General features: G+C 33.6%; 1 protein-coding gene across 1 annotated transcript in view; it reads right to left on the bottom strand.

Moving 5' to 3' along the window:
- LOC111502191 (fatty acid synthase) overlaps positions 1-2716 on the bottom strand; it is a 91820-nt gene extending 89104 nt beyond the window's left edge. Inside the window, exon 1 of the mRNA XM_074182216.1 lies at positions 2504-2716. Within this exon, the coding sequence (XP_074038317.1) occupies positions 2504-2639 (136 nt within the window). The 5' untranslated portion in view covers positions 2640-2716. The remainder of the gene's footprint in view (positions 1-2503) is intronic.
- Positions 2717-25179: the final 22463 nt, after the last annotated feature.

Consider the following 25179-nt stretch of genomic DNA (forward strand, 5'->3'; position numbering starts at 1 on the left):
CTCTAAGGTGCTGCATTATTTTGTTGAAAGACCTGTTACCAATATAAATTCTGCTTTCCCATCCACCTTCAGAAGTTTTTCAATTATCGTCGACGATAGGCTAATCAAAGTTTTCATCGATCCTTGTTTTTGCACATTATAACAGTGACTAATTCGATCAAGTTTCAAACATCTTAATCCTATCTTGAAGTAGCTCTTCGAGAGTCTACAGATGGAGTAGTAGAAAGCCAAAAACTTTCTTTCCCAAAAATTAATCACTCCTAAAAATATAATCCTTTCAATATAATCTACAGAAACGTTCTGGTCTAGGGAAAGAGCTATATGCTTTCTCCTTAACAAAACATCAAGTCCCTCATGACATCTGTTACTCTTTGTTAGACAATTCTTCAAGATACTAAACACAAGAGCTAAGCACTCGAAAAGCAAGAGTTCAGCAGTAGCGACATATCGCTCCCATTGCACGATCTTTCAATTTTACTGAAGTTGTAACTTAGATGACAGAATATCAAGTTTTTGACCTAATATATCAAGTTTCTATTGCCAGAATTACTCTTTTATGTGGAAAGATTCCAATTAAAGTAAGGAGATATTGGTTCTCTCGTCTTGCTGGTAGCACCCTTCTCATTCTCTTTTATTACTATTATATAGTCGAAAGGTAGTCTTTGTAGAGGAAATAAAAGGGCAGTAGCAAGCGAGAAAGTGTGCTCTAATAACACTATATTTTCGATAATTCGCTAGTGAAGAGAAACACTAGGACCTCGTTTGAAAGATTCTTGAACAAAAATCTGTTTAGCTTGCATAAGCCTGGTAGATGTTGTAACCAGTTACCCAGCTGGTATAATATCTGTGGATTTTATTACACAGGGTGTTTCCTAACTAGGGTACGAAACTTCAAAGGGTGAAAATAAGTACCTTATTACTTCAAATAACTGTAGCAAATTTCAACCATATCGTTGTAAGGATATTTATGATCTTTCTTAAATACCGTTTTTTCAAACTTCAACGCCCTGTATCTCAGAAACGTAGCAACTCCGGACATATGTGCATAGAAACTTTTTTTCTTAAACCGACCTAACGAATCTCCCTCTGAAGATTCGTACCCTACTTAAGAAACACCCTGTAGATTCTAATGAATTAGAATCTGACTCATTTTCCATTAGCTATTGGTTTGATCCTGAAAGCACTAAAATGTAATGTAAAAGCTTCAAGGGAACTTGACTCGGTGATGGTTGATCTTTTTTGACACCAACTCTTTGAATAGTCATATATTGTGATAAAGTTCCAGCTTTGCATAGAACGTTTTTGATATTATTTTCCTTAATCAATTTTTGGTGAAAGATGACTTCTTCAAAAGCTGAGTTCCAGGTGTATTGGGGTTTTTTAAGTTCTCATGTTAGAATCTCAGAATCAATACAATATATGAATTGAAGGGGTTATATTTTTAGGAGTGATTAATTTTTTGGGAAAGAAAGTTTTTGGCTTTCTACTACTCCATCTGATACAAAAAAAGGGATGAGAGAATCTTCCAAAGAAAGGAAGGAAGTAATCAATTTGAAACTCTATACATGAATGTGTAGATCATACAAAGAAGTAGCTTTCAGACACAAACTGAAAGAAAGTCCTCCTGAAACAGCTACTTTCATATAAACATTGAATTACACGAAAGAAAATAATTCTTTCGAAACAAATACTTCTATATGAACACTGAATTATACAGAAGATACTTTTCTCTATTCAGTTTGTATTTCAAACATTTGTTGTAGAATAAAAATCAGATACCATTCACATGAGTTCTACTTTGAATAAATGGTAATAAATTGTACTCACATAGAACACTGTCACCCTCACTGGTATACACCGATGTATACCAGTTATCCAATTTGGTACTGAAGAGCCTTAGGGCAAGTGTCTTAAGGCGAAACATCGGTGTATACCAGTGAGGGTGACAGTGTTCTATGTGAGTACAATTTATTACCATTTATTCAAAGTAGAACTCATGTGAATGATATCTGATTCTTATTCCACAACAAATGTTTGAAATACAAACTGAACAGAGAAAAGTATCTTCTGTATAATTCAGTGTTCATATAGAAGTATTTGTTTCGAAAGAATTATTTTCTTTCGTGTAATTCAATGTTTATATGAAAGTAGCTGTTTCAGGAGGACTTTCTTTCAGTTTGTGTCTGAAAGTTACTTCTTTGTATGATCTACACATTCATGTATAGAGTTTCAAATTGATTACTTCCTTCCTTTCTTTGGAAGATTCTCTCATCCCTTTTTTTGTATCAGATGGAGTAGTAGAAAGCCAAAAACTTTCTTTCACAATACAATATAATTTTCCTCCTTCATGAGAAAGGTCGTTTTTTCTAAGAGTAATCGTCGAGTCACGTTTTTCATAATAAGAGGTATCTAGTGACGTATGCCATTAATGACGCTGACGATTTCTTTAAAACGAAGTGCCCGTCTTTGCATGTACTCGTGTAGTAACTAAAAATAAACCTACCTGCTGGATATCTTCTGTCGTCTTCACTGATCAAATCGACTCCCTGAAAGAGGGCTTCCTTGAATTGTTCGACATTTTCGCATTCAGGAAATCGACCTGAAATTCCCGATATCACAATATTCCCAGTGTACTTCATGGTGTCTGCAATGCTGTGAGAAACACTGTGTAACACCACTTCGGTTCTGCCAAAAGTTACGAAATGACGGATATAAGACGCAAATTCAACAAATAATTATGGATTGTGTTTATTCAGTTGACTGTTATCAATATTAATAAATGAAAAATAGCTAACCTCTATTGTTGTTCGTAATTATACAGGACATAGTGATAACTGATAGGAGGGGGTATTATCTAATAAGTTGGCATGTTCTTTATTCCTTTATGGAAATTCAAATGCAAACGCAGCAAAAACTGAAACTGTAATAATATCAATTTTTTTCGTTGGCGTATTCAATAACGGTGATGTATTGCTCGGTACTAAGAGATTCTGTAGAAACAATCATCCAATCGACGATAAAGATTGCTATACACCACCATTAGGTATGGGATTAACACTAGTGAACTTGAATTCACTATTATGGGGTCTTGAAATGGTTTAATTACTACGTCTTCTGGGCCAGGAGTGCTGCTAGAATAAAAACATTTGCTGTTTTGGTTTGCTCGGCAAAGATAAAACACGCTCCTGCTATTAACAAAGTGAGCAGGATGCAAAAACCTGTCTGTTTGGGGATAATGTGAACAATGAAAACCATATTGAAACATCGGAGGAGTTTAGAGTGCTCCAATTCAGAACGGAAAATTCAACGAGCTATATGAGAAAACACATTTCGGAGTATACGAAAGAACGAACATTAAACATGTTCATTAACCTCTCGGTTAATCACACAAACCGTGGAAAGCTCAAACTTATAACCATACTTTTTATTTGGTAGTCAATAAAATGTTGGTTTTTGACCATATGCCGCAAACTAGTTGTAGTTATTGTCTTTATTACCCCAAGAAACATTAGATGTTCATGAATAGGGATTAACTTAATTAACTAAAGATATAAATTTAACAAAATAATGAAATATCAAACAAGAAAACACAAGGAATTAATGTGAGCAGTGAAGATTACATTTGTTTATAGATATTGAAAACTAAAATATAAAAAATTATGAATAATTGAACAATCAATATGGCCCAACAGTCAAATGTGATATTTTCCATAATTGATATGAAAATACATATTTGGATGAATCTGGCTTTATATATCCTGTTTTTTTATTTTTATTCGTTGAATACTTCTTCAATTGATTTTTGAATTTGAGAGCAGTTTTAGATTTTTTATTTTTTCAGGAATTGTATTACATATTATAACTCCATCATGATAAATTGATTTCTGTCCAAAATTAGATTTAATATTACTAACCGATAATATTTTGTTTGTCTATGCATATTATTGATTTCTATGAAATGTATGTCTGAAACTTTTGATTTATTTATTACTGAATGAATGAAACAACAAAATTTTAGTTTGCATATTGTGTTCGGCTCTAATAATTTTTTTGGTTTATACAAATTCACCGTTGGTTCTGAGTACGATAATAATGTATCTATGCATTTAATAGTTTTATTTTGTAAAGATTTCAAACGTTTTTTTGTGGATTTATTGGCTGATCTCCAAATAGGAATTAGATAATGTGACTGAGTATATGAGAGGAATATAGTTCCTCATTTATTTTGAATAGAGCACCAATGAGGGGTGCTACTTTTTTTCGAATAATTTCAATATGTTTTGTCCACGATGAATTTTCATCAGTATATGATCCTAGGAATTCAATAGAATTGGTATAACTAACTTATTGATTTATTATCAATAATTATAGGATTGGTACAACTGTTCAATAATCTTTTAGAAATATTCATATACTAAGATTTTTGGAAATTTGGAGTTGATTTATTTTCTTGAAGCTATCCTAAAATGGTTTTCAAGTCTGTTTTTATATCATCATGAATTTTGTAAAAGTTATCCGAATTGTTGTATCATCGGCAAATAATTTAACTGATCCCTTCAGAGGTATATTTGTAAATGAGTTTATGTATATTTACAAAAAGGACTGGGCCAAGAATAGATCCTTGCGGTACCCCAAAATTTATTTTTCTTATGTTAATCACTTATATAAATCACAAACCAATTAAGGATAATCCCTGTAATGCCAAAATTGTTCAGTTCTGAGATCAATATATTATGGTGTACAGTATCAAATGCTTCACACAAATCTAAAGCCAAGAGGCAACATTTTTTATTATTGTCAATTTCAGTTTGAATTTTTGAAATGATATCCAATGGTGCTTCCTTTGTGTCTCTAGACCTGTGAAAACCAAAGTGATCACTATATAAAAGATTATGGTTTTCCAAATAATCGGAATTTTGGAAAAAGCTGATAATACCGAGATTGGTCCGTAGTTATAAGGATTATCTATGTAAGCATATTTTTTGCCATTCTTATAAATAGGTTATGTTAGGTATTTCACCATTTTCAAAAGATTTAAAAAAATGAAGAATAAAATTGGTGACATTTCAGTTTTGACTGCTTCAACAGTATTTATACTAATATCGTCAAACCCAGATGCTTTTCTTGGTTTCAAATATTCTATTATTTCTTCAATTTCAGCTGAACCTAATTGTCTAAAAACATAGATGAGATACTTGAATGTTTTTTAGATCGTTTTGAAATATTTGGAATGGCGAAAGATAATTTTTTCCAATTGCAACAAAATGATCACTCATTATTTCGCAAATTTCAGATAAATCGTCAGTTTTATGCTTATTCAAAACTTATATTTTTTATATTTTGACTATTATTGATATTACTTCTGTTGTGTAACAGTGATTTTATACCATTCCACAGTACTTTTGGAGTAGTATTTGTGAAATGATCTTGATAATAATTAATTTTTTTTCTCTTGTAGTTTTTTAACCAATTTCCTGTAGCTGAAAATGCAAATGCTCCTCAGGAATCAATCAAGTCGCCCCGGAGCGCCAATTAATGTTTGTTTTTGTTTCATTATTTGTATTATTTTCTTTTTTTCAAATGTATGTCATATGTCATTCAATACACATGCATCTTTCCAGCGAAAATGCAGTGTGCAAGAAATATATACAGTGTCACCGATAAAGTCCGCATCAAATGGGAAACTTTTTTATTTATCGTTTTGTGTGAAATTTGATTTTGGCAGTAGATTTTGCTTAAGAAATGATGTCAAATGGCGTCTACAAAATAGGTCACGTGATTTCCTTAACCTGTCAAAATTGCCATTTAAAAAAAGGAACATCGAAAAATGACATTATTCTTCAAAATATCCAAAAATATCAAAGGATAAAAACATTTTCTTTTGTAATTTTATACCCACACACCAAGTTTCAAACCCATAATAAGTATTTTATATTTTCACTATTTTTCCGCACTCCTGCTTTTTCTACTTATCAAAATTTAAGCACACCTGTACTAAATCATTTATTTTAACTAAACTCGTCACCGAATTTCTTTTTTTGTAATATAATAATATTTTAAGAGCCTCTTTGATGTTAAAAACAAATTTTGAAAAATAAAAGTTGTCAAACTTGATGCAAAGTTTATCTAGTTTCAACGGGGCTTTCAAAACTATACAGTACTTGAGTTTTTTAATGAGCAAATGGCCTCACAATATGAATTAGAACAAAACGGAACATTAGGAAACATCATTTCGTGATTCTTGAAGCCCATTCAATAAAAGAAAAAAACTCATAGTATTTACATTTACCTACTCCGCTAACAACACTAATTTAAAAAAACTGGGTAGGCTGTGAAAAAATATGAAACTACATAATGTGTTTTAGAAAACGTTCAATGTAATGTATGAAAATGAAAATAATATGTTATCTTTACAAGAAAAAATTGAAATTGTGCTAATTTGTGGTGAAAACACATCGCATCGACAAGTGGCTGATATTTTTAACGCAAGACATCCTGGTAGACATGTACAGCAATCCACTGTAAGTAGGATTTTAAAAAAAATTAAACTAACTGGTTCAGTTGAAAATACTTTTAAAAAACGTCATAATCCATCACGCAATAATGATGAGGTTCAGTTGGCTGTCTGCCTGGATGTTATCGAACAGGGAAAATCAAGTATTACCAATATTGTAGATAGAACTGGCGTTAAAAGAGAAAGCGTAAGAGCAATTTTACATAAAAATAAATTCAAACCCTACAAACCCAAATTTATAAATACCTTAAAGGAAAGAGATTTCGATGTTCGACTAGATTTCTCTTTCTGGTACCAAGGAGAAGTAGAATTAAACAGAAAATTTCCTTACAAAATCCTATGGACCGACGAAGCTACCTTCACATCGAACGGCGTAGTCAGTTCCCAGAATTGTAGGTGGTGGGCTCAGGAAAATCCTCATTTTGTGATAGAATGCCGGGACCAATATTCATTTAAAACAAATGTGTGGTGCGGTGTTTTAAATAATCAGGTAATGGGACCATTCTTTTTTAGACACAATTTAACTTCTCAGGATTATTTGCAATTTCTAAATACTGAGATCAGTGATATAGTGGACAATATGCCGGTTGAAATAAGACACAGTCTGTGGTATCAATGTGACGGGGCTCCTATTCATAGTTCAAGACAACTCAAAGAGAAACTATTAGAAATGTTTAGGGGCAAAGTTATTGGGGGAAATATGGAGCAATTATGGCCGCCTAGGTCGCCAGATTTAACCCCATTAGATTTTTTCTTGTGGGGTTACTTAAAACAAATCGTTTATAAACAAAGACCTTTTCGTGACGTAAATCACCTAGAAACTGTTATTAGAAACTCTATTTCAAACATAAACCCTGTGAGTATCAGCAACTCAATAAAAGATGTATCAAGAAGGACAATTATCTGCATAGAACGCGATGGAAGACATACAGAAATGTAGTGTATTTAATGTCGTGAGTCTTTTTTTCGTGTTTTTTTGCGATTAGATATAGGTACATGTTTATTTTCAGTTCCTTTTAATTGAGATTAAATTCCACTGTATTTTTTGTTAAAAAAACAATAATGTTCCGTTTTGTTCTAATTCATATTATGAGGTCATTTGCTCATTAAAAAACTCAAGTACTGTATAGTTTGGAAAGCCCCGTTGAAACTAGATGAACTTTGCATCAAGTTTGACAACTTTTATTTTTCAAAATTTGTTTTTAACATCAAAAAGGCTCTTAAAATATAATTATATTACAAAAAAAGAAATTCGGTGACGAGTTTAGTTAAAATAAATGATTTAGTACAGGTGTGCTTAAATTTTGATAAGTAGAAAAAGCAGGAATGCGGAAAAATAGTGAAAATATAAAATACTTATTATGGGTTTGAAACTTGGTGTGTGGGTACAAAATTACAAAAGAAAATGTTTTTATCCTTTGATATTTTTGGATATTTTGAAGAATAATGTCATTTTTCGATGTTCCTTTTTTTAAATGTCAATTTTGACAGGTTAAGGAAATCACGTGACCTATTTTGTAGACGCCATTTGACATCATTTCTTAAGCAAAATCTACTGCCAAAATCAAATTTCACATAAAACGATAAATAAAAAAGTTTCCCATTTGATGCGGACTTTATCGGTGACACTGTAGAATTAGGGATAAACTGCTTGCCAATGCCCAATGGGTCTAGATCGTTCTGATCCGTAGCTAAAGCTGTTAATCAGAACTTTACAAAATCCGCAATTCCACCACTAACATAAGCAGATTGTTCAATTGCAACAACAGCCATAATAATAGGGGAGCCCAAGCGGGGATTTCGGGATTTACTAAAGCGCGGCAGATTAATATACAGGGGGATACCTTGTACCCGGTTAAGTACCTCCACCAAATATGAGCTCCATATATAAGACCGCCTGTGAGGGATAAAGGTTAAGATTAGTAAAAAAAATTGATCATCAGAAATTCTCGAGCGCGTCAGATTAAGGTAGGGTGAGTTAATTACCTGCTAAAAAGTGTATATTCCAGTAATCTGACAATTTGAGAGTGACGTAAAGAAAGGAAAGGGCAGCAAAGTTGTAAAAAAATAACGTCATTTCGACATTCTCGAGCGTACTAATTTTTTTTTATTTTGAAGGAAATAATTCAAGGATAACGAAAAATATATAATCTGACGATTTTCGCAAGCCGAAATAAGAAAAATTCGTCGATAAAGTTTAATGCGTGCAGCTGTGTGATACCTATATTTCCCTCTCCAAGTTTCTATTCCTCTATTCTCTATTCACTTTTTCTCTATCTATTACTCTCTCATTCCGTCCCCACTATGAATTTGGTTGCCATGATGCCATCACAGCTGATCACAGAGACTCGTTCGTGATGAAGATGATGATTAATTAAAAGAGAAATGAAAATTTCTATGTTTCTTACCACTTTTATTTGTAACTAACGTTTCGTCCTATATGGACATTTTCAAACTTAAACTTTATTGTTTATTTGTAACTAACGTTACTGCAGTTTTGTCCTATATGGACATTTTCAAACTTAAACTTTATTGTTTAAGTTTGAAAATGTCCATATAGGACGAAACTGCATTAACGTTAGTTACAAAATAAAATGGTAAAAAAAATAGAAATTTTCATTTCTCTTTTCATCATGATCTCCTACCACATAGTAACGGTTACATCCATCAATTTGATGATTAATTAATCAATTTATTGATGGATGTAGCCGTTACTACGTGGTAGGAAATCATAATGAAGAAAAGAGAAATGAAACTTTCTATGTTTTTTACCACTTTTATTTATTTATTTTATATTATACAATATATATATATATATATATATATATATATATATATATATATATATATATATATATATATGAAATCTAGAAAGGTTAATGCAGTCAAGCTGCTGGAAAATAATTCCATGAAAATCAAAAAATAAATAGATAAGTACTCTTTGATCATTCCCATATTGATTTCAATTTAAGAGCCACCGGTATACAGCTGTTTCAGCCTATTGGGCATCGTCAGTACCGGGCAGGCGGTCCTCGATTGAAGACAAAATGAGAAAAAACCAAGAAAGTACTTGATAAAAATAGCTGCGTAAACGCAAGCGAAACATAAGTGGAACCACCTATTGGTGTGACACCCAAGTCAACTTGCCAAGTTTTTATGTCAGTGTTGGTGGTTTGACCAATCAACCGACAACTGCGGTAGCAGAAATTTGAGAAGCTAACCTGAAATGCCATCGGAAAACGAATCCACATGTTTCTAGAAATGATATGAAATCTAGAAAGGTTAATGCAGTCAAGCTGCTGGAAAATAATTCCATGAAAATCAAAAAATAAATAGATAAGTACTCTTTGATCATTCCCATATTGATTTCAATTTAAGAGCCACCGGTATACAGCTGTTTCAGCCTATTGGGCATCGTCAGTACCGGGCAGGCGGTCCTCGATTGAAGACAAAATGAGAAAAAACCAAGAAAGTACTTTACGCAGCTATTTTTATCAAGTACTTAATTTTCCTTTATTTTGAGTATTTCAATATTAAATTCTACAAAAAGGATTTGAAGCTTTATGTCTTCTATTAATTATCTGCGAGCACTTTCGACAGTTGGTAGTACTGTCATCTTCTGGCACTCCTCAAAGGAGGAGTGCCAGAATTTTTTTTTCACATATTTAAAAATCTATAGCCGCTTCCCCCACCGATGAAAAGGTATATATTATATAACATTTTTTTCTTCTTATCATCTCAAGCGTCTCAATGACACTCGAGTTAATCCCCATTTTGCATCGTGGGCTCCCCTGCTATAAGAAAGCAAATCTACTAGCTGAACAATTTGCGTCCTACTCCACAGTCGATTACCTGGGAATGGCACCACCCACTATTCCCAAATAAGAATCCACAATTCCGAAAATTACTTTTCGACAGCGTCTAGTCGGACGAATTTTGAAATAGCTCAATATCAACAAGGTGTCTGGCCATGACGAAATGCCCGTCATTGTACTTGAAAAGAGCGCAAATGAACCCGAACCAGTATTTTGCACTTCTCAACCTGTCTCTATGAGAAAGGGGTTTTTCCTTCTTGTTGGAAGATAACTATAGACCAGTCGCTTTGCTATCAGTGATATTAAAAATCATGGAGAAAGTCGTAAGCCACCATATCCTCAAATATTTGGAAGGCTTCAACATTTTGAGCGAACATCAATATGGATTTCGGAAACAAAGATCAACAGGCAACCTTCTATCGTATGTCATCCATATTTGGAATAACGCAATCGAGAAACATGAAGAATGAAGAGCTATTTCGCTTGATATTTCTAAGGCCTTTGACCGTGTGTAGCATGAGGGTTTTCTGGCCAAACTTCGATGCTATGGCTTGTCGGATCATTTTTGTGTATGGCTCTTCAGCTTCCTGAAAAAACGTTTCCTGCAAGTGTCCGTCGATGGATATCTTTCGAATACTTTTACCATAAACGCTGGTGTTCCCTAGGAATCCATATTGTCTCAAACCCTCTTTTTATTGTATATCAACGATACATTAGAAAAAACCAAGAATCCAAAATATTGCTTTGCTGACGCTGACACAGCATTCCATTCCGTCATTCCATTTGGATTCCTGGACATCGTCTACGGAGGCACATCTTCACCGGCAGCAGGAGGTTGCATATCTTAATGAGGATCCGAACCAGAAAACTGTGCACATCTCAGCAACTTTTGATGCTTTATAAAGCTCAGATCAGACCTTCTTTGGAGTTGCTGGATTCCATCCAGAAAAGAGCTATCCGCCTGATTGGAGACGCGAACATCACGTGCAATCTTGATAGCCTGGAACATCGAAGAAAGGGAAGTATTCAAGTGACTTGGCGCATTTGATTCCACCAAGAGCGGTACATATCAGAAATACGAGACGGACTGTGGACTATTTGAGAACTCTTTCGTCCAGTTGATTCGGCATCACCTGATACGGCCACTTCAAAGCAAATGCGATAACATGAAAATAGTTAACTGACAAGAGATGTCAAACTGTGTTTTTATAGAAATATTAAATTTATCTATTTTATTATGAATACAGGGCAGTTGTACAACAATTTTGTATGATATTTGTGTAAAAATAAAACCTTACTTTTAGCACTCATATCATAAATAGCTATTTCTTACAACTGTCATTGAAAGTGATATTTTAATGGTTGTCAAGAGTATTGAAAGATGATGTTTATGAAGAAGCCTGTAAAAAATAATTTTAACACTAGTGTTAAGAGTATTTCAACACGATTGTTTTCGACCCAATAGCAATAAACAAAACATAATCATTTAATTTTCAAGGAAGATTCATCATGGACATCAGTTACATTATTATTATTATTTATGAAAAGTACAATTAGAACAACTGCTGATATTAATACCTTGCCATGTTGAAGAGCCTTGTAATATATTTAAACTGAGTTGATAATTTCATGGGCATTAACATTTAATTCTTTTTTCATCGAACTTTTTTGGGTATTTGTTACCTTCCACAATCTGAAAATTATAAAAATTATAATGAAGAACTTTATACAAGTGTAGAAAAGGCAAACTTCTTAGTTTACCCCGATAAGTTACTGCGTAAAATCGAAGTATTTTTCACAAAGAAAAATGTTCTATTCATCAGTAACTTGTCGTATTTAATAATTTTGCCTATCAAAAAACTTTGCTAAGAAATAATACAATACTTATATTTACGTTTCGGATGCCAAAATCTGCCCCCGTCTTCAGAAATGGACAAAAAAATTCTAAGATATTTGCAGTTATTCCTTTTTGGTAGGCAAAATTGTTAAATAAGACAATTTACTGATAAATAGAACATTTTTCATTGTGAAAAATACTTTGATTTTACGCAGTAACTTATCGGGGTAAACTAAAAAGTTTGCCCTTTCTACACTTGTATAAAGTTCTCCATTATAATTTTCATATTTTTCAGATTGTAGAAGGTAACAAATACCCAAAAAAGTTCGATGAAAAACTGATTTTCCTCCACAAAAAATGACTTTCGTTGAATATTTAATTCTTGAAGTGAAGAGAACGATTCTGTAGAGCTGGAGCTAGCTGTTGGGATTATTCTTTCAGCATTAGCCTTTTTATAAGAAATAGATAGACCAATGTAACCCTCAGCTACTATTGTAGACTTCCATCCTCCGTGCTTCTCAATATCTGTTATATTTGCTCCTGATTCTGCTAGCAAAGGAGCAGTGACCTGTATATTCCTTTGGTTCCGGCATGTTCAGAAACTCAGCAATAGTAGAGGGAATTTTCCCAAACGTGTTTATACCAGCTGGGTTGACACTGCATTCATAATTCTGTATTTCAGGAAAAAACGTTGATGATTGATAACAAAAAGGGCTTAGTGCAACGTATTTATTAAAATAGTCAATGTTTTTTCCAACAATGCAAAAAGAACGACCTATTTTCGTGTTTGTATTTGAAATTTGAACAAACAATGATTTATTCGTTTATTTTAATGCCTTTTATTAATAAATGGCACAGCCCTTCACGCCGGCAGGCTCCACATATTCCTAAAAGTGTAGCAACTTTTATCTTCAAATATTTTTCATCTGGCGCCTCATTTATAAACCTCTGGACTTATTCAAACGTAAGAGTTTTTGATTTTTTGGGCCTACAACCTTCATTTTTCCGCTTTAAGAATGCTATTAACTTGAAATATTTGCTTGTAGTAACACTATTTTTAACGAGCGCACTCGACTTTATCATTGAAAATTTGCTCAACAAAGTTGACGAGTTCCATATTTTTGATTTCTCTTCTAGATAAGATAAGAAGACGGTTTTGCTGAAATTTCCTTCGACGTTTCTAAGTCACCAGCTAAGAAAATTAGAATATGCGATGTCGTACTGCTGAGCCGATTTTTTTGGTAACAATTCAATTGAAGTTTTTTTTGCAGCCTCTTCAATATCGTCAGGAACACACAATTTCTTACTACTGAGGAAGACATTAAACACCAGCAAGAGCCTTAAATGTGACTTTAAATAAAACGCGTGAGCTGTAAACAATACTGTTTCTTGGTAACCCCGTGATTCGGCGTCACCTGACACGGCCAACTCACAGCAAATGCGATAACATGAAAATTGTTAACTGACAAGAGATGTCAAAATGTGTTTTTATCTATTTTACTATGAAAATAGGACAGTTGCACAAAAAACAGTTCGTGAAGGCTAGGTGGAAGAACAGACATTTAGTGTCACAAACAAATGAACTGGACCTCTCCAATGATTCATTTTTATTGTAACGAACTTTGTTCTTTTCCTACTAATAAACATCTCTTTAGCAACTTTATTATTATTTTCCCCCAAGGTCGCACGTGGTCGGGTCCTGTCTCCAATGTTTTGGTCGGGTTCCTTATGGAGTAGAACCAAATTAAATAAACTTTATATGAAATTTCCATAATTATCAATATAGGGTGGTCAAAAAAAAGAATATAAATGATATTTAAAAAGCCGTTCAAAGTGACATTTTTCAAATGGAAACCCTCCATTTCTATGATTTAATCGTATTAAGCATTGAAAATAAGGGTAACTTTGTAAAATGATACCTATTCCGAAAATTAGTATTTTTTGGAATATTTGCAATTTAATATTTTTCTATAGACAGAATACTTATACTATACGGTTTCTAAATTTTGTCAGTTGGCCGTGACGGCGCGGCCAACTGTTTGTATAATTTAATCGTCCCGGCATGCTTTATTGACAATTTGCAAATAACAAGTACTGACATTATCGTATCAATTGATTGTTTTTTAATGCCACGCCGTCATGGCCAACTGACAGGATTTAGAAACCGTATAGTAAACATTATGTCGATAGAAAAATATTAAATTGCAAATATTTCAAAAAGTAGTAATTTCCGGAATAGGTATCCTCATACAAAATTACGCTTATTTTTAAAGTTCAATACAATAAAATCATGAAAATTGAGGGTTCCCATTTGAAAAAAGTTACTTTAGACGGTTTAATAAATTTCATTCATATTATTCTTTCTTAATCACCCTGTATTAATAATTATAGAAATTTCTTACAGTCTATTGAATTTGGTTCCCCTCTACAAAACATAATGATAGGGTTTCCTTATAGGAAAAAAGTGATAACGGGTTTTGACATATATATGTCAAAACCCGTTAGACGCAGATAAAGAACATAATACACAAAAAGTATTGAGATTCTGATGTAGAATAAAAAAAAGTAATAATATATAGGATGTTCCATTTAAAATAACGAAGTTGACAGCTACTTCCAGTATAACCTGAAGTGCCGCCATTTTGAAAATATTTTAACCGAGATCCCCCATCGACTTTAGTATATTGACAAATTTTCAGATTCTTTCTAATTGTAATTTTTCCACAATCGATCGATGCAGTTTCTGGAGATTCACCCTATCTACCAAATAATATAATACCTAAGTTATTTTTCTGCTCAGAAACATGCGCAGTATGTCCATTAATGAATACATTTCACTAACTTGTGTATATGGATCCATATTCTGAAATTTGTTGTTTTGAATAAATTTTGTAGATATTTCGAAGATATTTTTTTTAAAAATGTTAAACAATTATTTGGAAGACTACATTTTTATGTTCATTTGTTTGTACTTGAATATTTTCATAATTTTTATTCAAATCAAGTACTTTCGATATTCCTGACAATATTTTGCTAGTATTTTCTGAACACTATCAAATTACAAAACATATTTACGTAAACATGCAATATTCATATATTTGCAAAATCTAATTCGTCAGTAGATAATTATTCCAAAAAACAATGAAAGTCGTGAATAATTTATTCAGTATCACCTTTAGGAAACTTTGTTTTCTGGCATATGAAGGTATACAATGAAAGCAATATAGGTCTATTCATTGCAATTCAACCTACTCTAACAAAAATTCACCATTCCCAAGTAATAGGGGAGCCCAAGTGGGAATTTCGGGATTTACTAAAGCGCGGCAGATTAATATACAGGGGGATACTTTGTACCCGTTAAGTACCTCCACCAAATATAAGGCCCATATATAAGGCCACCTTAGAGGGATAAAGGATCATATTAGTAAAAAAAAATTGATCATCAGAAATTCTTGAGCGCGTCAGATTAAGGTAGGGTGAGTTAATTACCTGCTAAAAAGTGTATATTCCAGTAATCTGACAATTTGAGAGTGACGTAAAGAAAGGGAAGGGCAGCAAAGTTGTAAAAAATAACGTAATTTCGACATTCTCGAGCGTAGCTAATTTTTTTTTATTTTGAAAGAAATAATTCAAGGATAACGAAAAATATATAATCTGACGATTTCCGCAAGCTGAAATAACAAAAATTCGTCAATAAAGTTTAATGCGTGCAGCTGTGTGATACCTATATTTCCCTCTCCAAGTTTCTATTCCTCTATTCACTTTTTCTCTATCTATTAGATGATGATTCATTAATCAATTGATTGATGGATGTAGCCATTACTACGTGGTAGGAAATCATAATGAAGAAAAGAGAAATTAAACTTTCTTTTTTTTACCACTTTTATTTGTTGTGTTTGTTGTGGAATTGGCCGCGTTGGTAGTGCGTCCGACTCACGATCGGAAGGTCGTGTGTTCGATTCCCGCTTCGACCAGATATTTTTCTCGAGAGAATTTATCTGGTTGAAGCTGGAATGATTCTGCAACCGTGTTAGGAATCACACGTTTAAAGGTAAGACCTCGTTAGTCCTTAGCTCGCACAAGTTTCTCAACTTCTGAGAGTTGTCGTTCGTATGGGGGCGGCAGCTGATTAACGGTAAAACAGATTTTAAACAGATTTAAACAGATTTGTAACTAACGTTACCGCAGTTTCGTCCTATAAATATTTTCAAACTTATACAATCTATAAGTTTGAAAATGTCCTTATAGAACGAAACTGCAGTAACGTTAGTTACAAATAAAAGTGGTAAAAAACATAGAAAGTTTCATTTCTCTTTTCTTCATTAATTAATCAATTGATTATAAAAAATTAAATTTTTTTGAGCATTTTTTTAAAATTATTTTCTAATAAATACAAGTATTCTACTTAAAAAACATATACTTATTTATTTGCATGCTATTTCCTGAGCTTTTCAATTAATTAAGTTCAATGAATTTCAAAAAAATTAAATAAAATATTGTTTTTGTCAGATTAAGCGAATCCCTCTAGATAATCGTCAGATTATGAGACAACACGTCTAAAACATAAAGATGAACCATATATATCTTAATCTGACGCGCTTGAGTATTTAAAAATGGCGATTTTTTTTGCACATTATAATAATGGCTGCGAGTTTGCGTCAGATCGAAATCGTCAGATTATTGACTGAGAGCTTTTTTTGTTGCACTTAACACCCCCTTAGAAAATCTGACGCGCTCGATTACATTTTTTTCTTTTCACTTTTAACCCTTACGTACAACCACCCACATCATGCAAACGATCAGATTAACACACCAACATTATTAAAAATACGTAGGACATTGATGCTATCAATATCTGACGCGCTCGAGTATGCCCACGAAACAGTATTTTTTCACATATTTAAAAATCTATAGCCGCTTCCCCCACCGATGAAAAGGTCTATATTATATAACATTTTTTTCTTCTTATCATTTAAGCTTTGTAACCTAATATGTCTCAATGACGCTCGAGTAAATCCCCATTTTGCATCGTATGCTCCCCTGCTAAAGAGTGAGGCTCTCCACTAATATCTGGATGTTTACTTCATTGAAAATGACTTTATACTATCCGAACCTATCACGCCTATAACCTATTAAATTTGTGTGTATTTCCTGATAAGTTAAAAAGGTTGTCCATGTACAAGGTTTTTTTTACATGAGTGTCAATGGCATTGGCTGCTTGGTCATTAACGTTGTGTTCTAGGCAGACAATGTTGATAACATCCCGAGCCACCTAGTGCAGAATCAAACCAACTTCGACTAGATAAGTTATCTCCAGAAATAAACTGGTCAAGGTTTTTTTTGATCATGAGTCAAAATGAAAACCAAAATAAAAAATATTCATTTACAAAGTTAATATACAGTGCTTTTCTTTAATGTCCCCCCTTTTATTTTTTGAATGGGTCAACTCAAAATATTGAAATTTGGGATAATGAAATTAATGCATGAATACTTTATTTTGAAGTGAAATTGACAGATGAAACTTTCAAGATGGCGACTGGGCGCCATCTGGGAAAAAACATTTAATGGAAAGGTGGGTCTTGTGATACATCTTTTTGAAGCTCCTGAGAAATGCTTCACAACCCTAGAATATAATGGCAATATCTTCAACTACTACAAAATGGCGGAACTTTTAATAATTGCCTGAATACATTGACATTTAACTACACAATATGAGGTAATAAGATTGAGGTCAGTTCAGAAGATGCTCGAAATGGTTGCCTTGAACTTCTTGACATATGAACAGCTTATTCGATATTTTACGCCGAACATTTTCGAACACAGTAACGTCAATCTCTCAACAAATATTCATTATTATCTGCCGTATATCCAATATTGAAGCAGGCTCGGTTTCGTACACCTTTTGCTTCAAATCGGCCCATAAAAAAGTGCAAAGGTGTCAAATCTGGCGAGCGGGCTGTCAATTTTGTAGGACCTCGACGGCCAATTCAACGACCAGGAAAAGTAGTATCCAAATAGTTTCTTACTTGTCTGGAGTAATGTGGTGGTGCTCCATCTTTTTGGAAAACAAAATCCATATCGAATTCATTTGGATTCGCTTCGACGATTTCAGTGATGAGAGGGTCAACAGAATTTCCAGCAAATTCAAATACAGTTGAATATTGATCAATAAATAGAGGTCCTGCCATATGGTTTCCCAATATTCCTGCCCGAACGTTAATTTTTTCTGGATATTGGGTATGTGTTTCCTGGAAAACGTGGAAGTTGGTGTCACTCCAATAACGGCAATTTTGTTTGTGAACATTGCCGTTTGAAAAAAAAGTACATTCGTCACTAAAACAAATATTGTGGACATAGATAGGATGCCTTGCATTTCCGTCATGATTTCGCAGAATTCTGTTCTTCGATCAGGGTCATCTTCAGTTAATATAGTGCACCTCACAAACATTCGCGACGGAATAAGTAAGACTGTTCATGATTTACCACCATCTCACCAATTATTTGCACTTGCTGTTCTTCCGGAATGGACGGATGACCTGGGGCTTTTTGTTATGTACACTACCGGTAGTTCTGAATTTGGATACAAGTTCCCTCAAATTTTTTCTATAGATAGGAAGATTCGGAAAACGTACATCGAAAATCCTTTCGATCTCGTGAAAGTTACGCGTCGCCCCGTAAATAAAAATCACTTCAATTTTTTCTTCAAATGGACGAGAACGAGAATTTACCATTTTGGAGATTTTTGACGTGATACCTTTGTACTAGTAAAACCAAAAACTAAATGAGAATATTCTTACTGAATAATGATGTTCATTGTCGTACTGACATTTTTTTGTCGTTTTTATAAACAAAAAATAACTTAACAAACCTTATCGGGTTTTTGGAATTGCCATATGACAAATAAAAAGGAATATTTCTAGAAATATCGATATTCAGAAAATTATTAAAAGTTCCGCCATTTTGTAGTAGTTGAAGATATTGCCATTATATTCTAGGGTTGTAAAGCATTTCTCAGGAGCTTCAAAAAGATGTGTTACAAGACCCACCTTTCCAATTACCACCTTTCCATCTTGAAAGTTTCATCTGTCTATTTCACTTCAAAATAAAGTATTCATGCATTAATTTCATTATCCCAAATTTCTATTTTGTGAGTTGGCCCGTTCAAAAAATAAAAGGGGGGGGACATCAAAGAAATGCACTGTATACATTGCATCTATGTATAATACAACTGTAGATAATCCTAGGGAGTGGAGAGGGAAGGGAAGGGAAGGGGAAACTCTGAACAAGACTCGCCCTCACGACCCCGTCGAGACAGTGGAGAGCGTCTCTCACGATGGTAGTATGGTAGTGAGAACTCGCCAGTTGTGATATAGACTTTCAGTCGGCTGTAGTTTCTTCTGGCACCTCCTGCCTAAAGCTTATGTACCACTTATCCTGAGGTTGATATTGAAGTCTATCAAAGATTACATTCGCTGATGATAAGATTTGTGACAGAGACTCCCGGAAAAAGCGGACGATAAAAAACCGGGTTAAAACTTTCGATATTAAGTTGTGATTATCTGATTTAGCAGGCGCTTTTGGAGATACGATTTTGTCGTCTCTTCGAAACAGAGCTTGTGGACAATCTTATAAATTGTAATTATCAATGTTTTGGAGAAACTCCACAAAAGCTCTCCATTTTTTCAGAGGTCTCGTAGTATCCTCCAGCAGCCGAATGAGATCGTTGATCGATCTCAACATCTCGTTCATGTTAATTAATGAACCAACTTTTTAAAACCCTGGGAGATCTCTCCCCCATGTTCAGCCATTTCGAAAGGGTTCCGATGACTCGACTTGTTCTGGAGGGTATTATTGGTACAGGTGGTGATCCTTAATTTGCGTGAGTGTTGATGTCCCGTTTGCTCGGGAGCAGGTTGCTCTCCTGTCTCCATCTGTTCGGATTGGGTGAACGCAACAGATTTGCTGAGTGGAATTCCCTCACACCACGCTTCACGTTGTAGTGCCGGAGCGGGATGTCGACTTGCACATTTAAGGCACTGCGCTGACTCCTCCCTGAAGTTTTCACTTTTTGTTTTTTTTTTGGTATATACATTCGTACATCGTCGGGTGATAGTCAGCGCATTTAAGGCATGTACACTTCCTGTTATAGTTGGAGGTAGCATGTCACCAAAGTTGGCATCGGTGACATTGGTAAAGTTTCCTAGTGTTATTACAGAGCTCCCATTTAACTCGCATGTATAGTATTGTAACGAAACCGCCGATTAAACTCTAGTTGAGTACCGAAACGACTATAGAATTCTAGAACGATCGTTACCGATATATATGGCCGGCTTCTCGTCCCAAGAGGGCAGTTGAGTTCAGAAAGTGAATCGAGCGGTTAAACAAGGAATTCAAATAGTGGAAATAAAGTACGCGTTAGTTGCTGAGTGTGAATAAATTAGTTTATGATAGTGAAATATTGTTGGAAATTAATTTGTTCAAGACAGTAATTTTTTTAATTTGTCACATTATGCTAGTAACATGTGGTTCAAGGTAATATCCTAATTTGTGATAATTAAATATGAGAGCCTCCCTTCAGTCCTCATTTTATATAAGTATATTTTCCACTTGGATGTGGTGTTTTTCCTCCAGATCGTCGTCGACTAGTGATTTAGCATCCAGCCCCCTGAGGACAGAAGCGCGTGTTTCGTCCTCTGGCAGGTATATGTAAGATAGTTTGCATCATGTTCACTAAAAGTATCGACTACGGTATGGTGGTCATTTCTGTTTTTTAATATACATTAAAGTTGATCGCCCTGTATACTTGAGCTCAAAGTCGTCTTGTTACTCCTGTTTCATGGTTCAAGTCGGATGCACTGACACTACGCCAATTCACCGCTTACAAGGTTAATCAAATTCGATTGTATATACGGCAAGAGATAGAGAGAAGGTTGAGTTCTGGTAAACTTGACGATTTTTGGGTACTGTTGAATGATAGCGACAAATTTACCCCAGTTTTTTGTTTCCGGGAATATTCGGAAAAACCCGAAAATTTCGAAATGAAGTTTCCTACTATATCGTCTTTATTTGCAGATACTGGAAATCTCTTGACACTTTGCCGCAGCAACTATCATGGGATTAATCAAAAATTGAATGTCAAGTTTTCAAACAGGGTTCACCCGACTTGTAGCACTCCTAACTTTGAAATTTCAATTACAGACCTGTATTTTTATATCAAGTTTTGATCGTAAAATTTGATACCATTTAACATTTTTTGTCACGGCCATGATAATCGAGTGAATAAAAGCAACTCAATCTTTCCCTATTTATGATTCTCAAAAACTCCACCAAGTATAGTCAAAGTAAACGATATTGTGCACAGTTAAAGTTGGCGGCATTCACAAAGGCTAAAAAAACCAATACATAGAAACGAACCGGCAGCGAACTAGTCCACGTGGACTGTAGACTTGGCGGTTCGTATTGGATAATTTTTACTAATAGAGTTTCATGATTGGCTGAAGAGTCATAAAATTAAATTTGAAGTCATGTTACGGTGACAAATAGAATGCTGGGAAATCGGGGAATGTTTTCGCCGTCGTATTCATTTCAGGATCTGAACGCGATTTGAATGTTGAAATTCGATATTGGTGCAGTTATAATTACTTAAATTTTTTGTTATCTATTTAAAATGTGGCGTCCTTGGACAAGTACTAATAGTAATAACGACTGTGATAACAACGCAGACTTTTTCCAGTGTAGTGATTCCAATAGCGATGATGAACAATGCGAAAAAAAGATACCAGTGAAAGAGATTCGGATGCATTTGAATATTGATTCGAGGGAAACAAACTATTACAAGCAACATCAGATTTGACCGAAATTCCTTTCTCAACTGTACGTGAAATAGTCAAAAACAAACTTGATGAACACAAGAAGCGATGTGATACAGGATGACCAAAACCTTTAGATGTTCATCTAATAAAATCATTGAAAAAAGCAATATACGACTGTTACAAAAGCAATGAGATTCCTATAACTGAAATCATAAGAAAGAAATTGAATACTTCTGGCCATAACGTGAGCTGCTGTAACAAAACTCTTCAGAATTGGATAAAGAAACTAGGATTTAGATTTAAAATAATAAACAAACGTCAAGCAGTTATAAAAAGCAGAAGAATAGTGGAATTGCGTAACAAAATCTTAGAACAAATAACTAAATATAGACGAGAACAACGGCAAATTTTCTATTTGGACGAAACTTGGTATGACACTCACGACACAGTTACGAAAGGGTGGACTGATGGTTCGAGAATGTGTACGCCTATCATGCCTGCAAACAAAGGATCGCGACTAATCATTCTGCATTGCGGAGGAGGTAAAAGATGGGTTCCGAATTCTTTGAAACTATGTGGAAAAAACTTGAGCACTGCAATGTTAACTATCATAAGAATATGGAAGCTAATATTTTCGAGTAATAGTTTGAAAACACATTGATCCCAAATTTGGATGCGAATAGTGGTAATAGTTCTTGACAACGCTTCCGTCTGAACGCTTTGACATCTGAAACTTTTATATGAAACATTTTTTGATCAGTCCACACCTTTACCTCAAAATTCTAGTGGAAAGTTCATGTAACATGCTTCGACTGTGTATTTGGTGAAGATTCTACATCCGAACTTTCATACAAATACTCCTTTAGGTTTTTTGGACATTTTCTGAGGAACTTCGTCCTGCTGAGATAAATCGTTATGAAATATCGGGGCTACCTACTTGTTAAAAAGAATTAAGTTGTCTTAGTTTCTGTCGGGGATGAAAAATTGTATACTTTTCATTCAAATGAGTCTTATGATTTATAGTATTGCATTTTTATCACATATCAATTTATACATATGTATAGAATCGTTTAGTTCAACTTGTGGTAATGAAGCACCAGAAAAGACTATTTGTAACTGGTTTGTAGAGTGAAGATCAGCCTGTAATAAACCATAAGATAAAAGCATTCTTTTACATACCATAGATTTTGCATAAACATTTAAATGTGAAAAGTAGGCTCGTTTGAATTGGTATGAGGAAATGCTCAAAAAATTCAACTTTGGAACTGCAACATCTATATACTTAAAAAATTCTTAAACTTGAAGAAATGTAGATATATTCATAAGAACCGGTTGGTACCTATATTTTCATTCAAAGGATCATCTTCAGTTCTCTTTCAAGTCAAGATCATTTTGTTTGGTTTTACAGGCAATTTTCAATGCATTGTGAGATCAATTAAATTGTCAAATTAACTGAAATGAATTAATTATTGCTTCATCTTTTTGAAAGACAAAGTAACTTATTTGCTATACTAGGTCCACACAGGTGTGACTTAAGTAAACCAAATTATTGTACCGAAAGAGGTTACACCTAAATGAAAATTATTTGAATTGGGTAGTACTCATCAATTATCAGTATTGAATCTTTAGGACGAAAATATGTGCCAAAATGTACTTGCAACAAAGATAAATCATTCTGGAGCTTAAAAATTAATATAGAGGCTATTTAATGGTTTCGAACGCCGAGACCGGTCAGTTTAGTTCAAGATACTGAACTGATAGAAAGCAAAGTAAACCAACGAAATAATTTTAACTGACATATTTGGTGATTTAAAAAAAATACAATTATTAAACAACCAAGCAGTCAAACAGTATGTTCATATCCTTCTATAACTTTCCTATAGATATGTAGTTAACAATGGGATTATAGTATGGTTTTCAGCATCATGGTACTGAACAGGATAGTTTTTTGATGAGGTAACTTTCTGAGTGTTCAGTAGTGCATTGCAATTGATATTATTATTTTAAGAAGGATTAGGAAGAGCAACTAACTGAACTTTTCCAGAACTCCAGTTTTTGACCTATTATATGGCATCAAGTAAGAAAGAGGAAAACAAGATGTAAACGTCTATTCTGTATTGAAAAGTGTTTCATTGAATTATAGTTCGTTCGAGTTTTTTAAAAAAGCCTGTTGATACTGATAGTGTTGAAGCTTTTTACGGGTTTCATCTGCAAGTTTTTATGCCTGACGTTCAATCCACGACCGAGGTAGACATTATCAAAGGCGATGATGCAACAAAGTGACCTAAACTGTATACCAAGGCCGCAATCAGGACAAAAATTGGAATACCAATTGGAATTAGAATGTATTCAAATTAAGAATTTTTGAAATATTTAAAGTATTGCATTTTTACCACCTTAATTTCATCGGAAATTTGAAAAAAATATATTAAACATATTATACAAGATGACGCAAAAGTACATATAAAAATAATCTGATGGTATAAAATAAAAAAATTTAAATCAAGATGTTTGTCAGGAACTTATTAAGTATGTTTATAAAAATTGTAAATACTACTAAGTGCAGTACACTGTCTTTAAACAGTTTTAAAGTCTCTATGACATATAAATGTGTCGTTATGGTTTTATTTAATTCCTTGGGTTAAAAGGTAATGATTTAGCCATTGACAAATAAATAACAAAAAGGAATTTTTAATCTTAGAAGTGAAATAAATACAAATGGAATGGAAAAAAGTGTTTTTTGCATAATTCATCGTTCATATAAAAGTATTTGTTTCAAAAGTATTTTTCTTTCGTGTAATTCAATGTTTATATGAAAATAGCTGTTTCGAGAGGGCTTTTTTCTAGTTTGTGTCTGAAAGTTACTTCTTTGCATGATCTAGAGTTAATTTTTTGAAAATGAATCTTTTTTTTCCTTTGGAAGATTCCCACGTTTTTTGTATCAAGATAGAGGAAGTAGACGGCCAAAAACTTTCTTTCCCACAAATATTTATATTGCGTAACGATTTTTTTATTTACTGTTGCCATTCTAGTTCGTCATAAGATGTATCATCATTTACATTCATTACAGATTGTTCAATTCGTTGTTTCATAATATTGTCTGATTTTCACATTTTTGCTTTGCTGCATCTGATCAATGCATTATTTCACTTTTCTGACGCAATAGAAGATATCGCATTATAGATGTTTTCCCAGATGTTT

This window comes from Leptinotarsa decemlineata, unplaced genomic scaffold (assembly GCF_025532065.1).
Source record: "Leptinotarsa decemlineata unplaced genomic scaffold, Ldec_3_MD MMD2_tig00026328_RagTag_RagTag, whole genome shotgun sequence".
NCBI classification, from domain to species: Eukaryota; Metazoa; Arthropoda; class Insecta; order Coleoptera; family Chrysomelidae; genus Leptinotarsa; species Leptinotarsa decemlineata.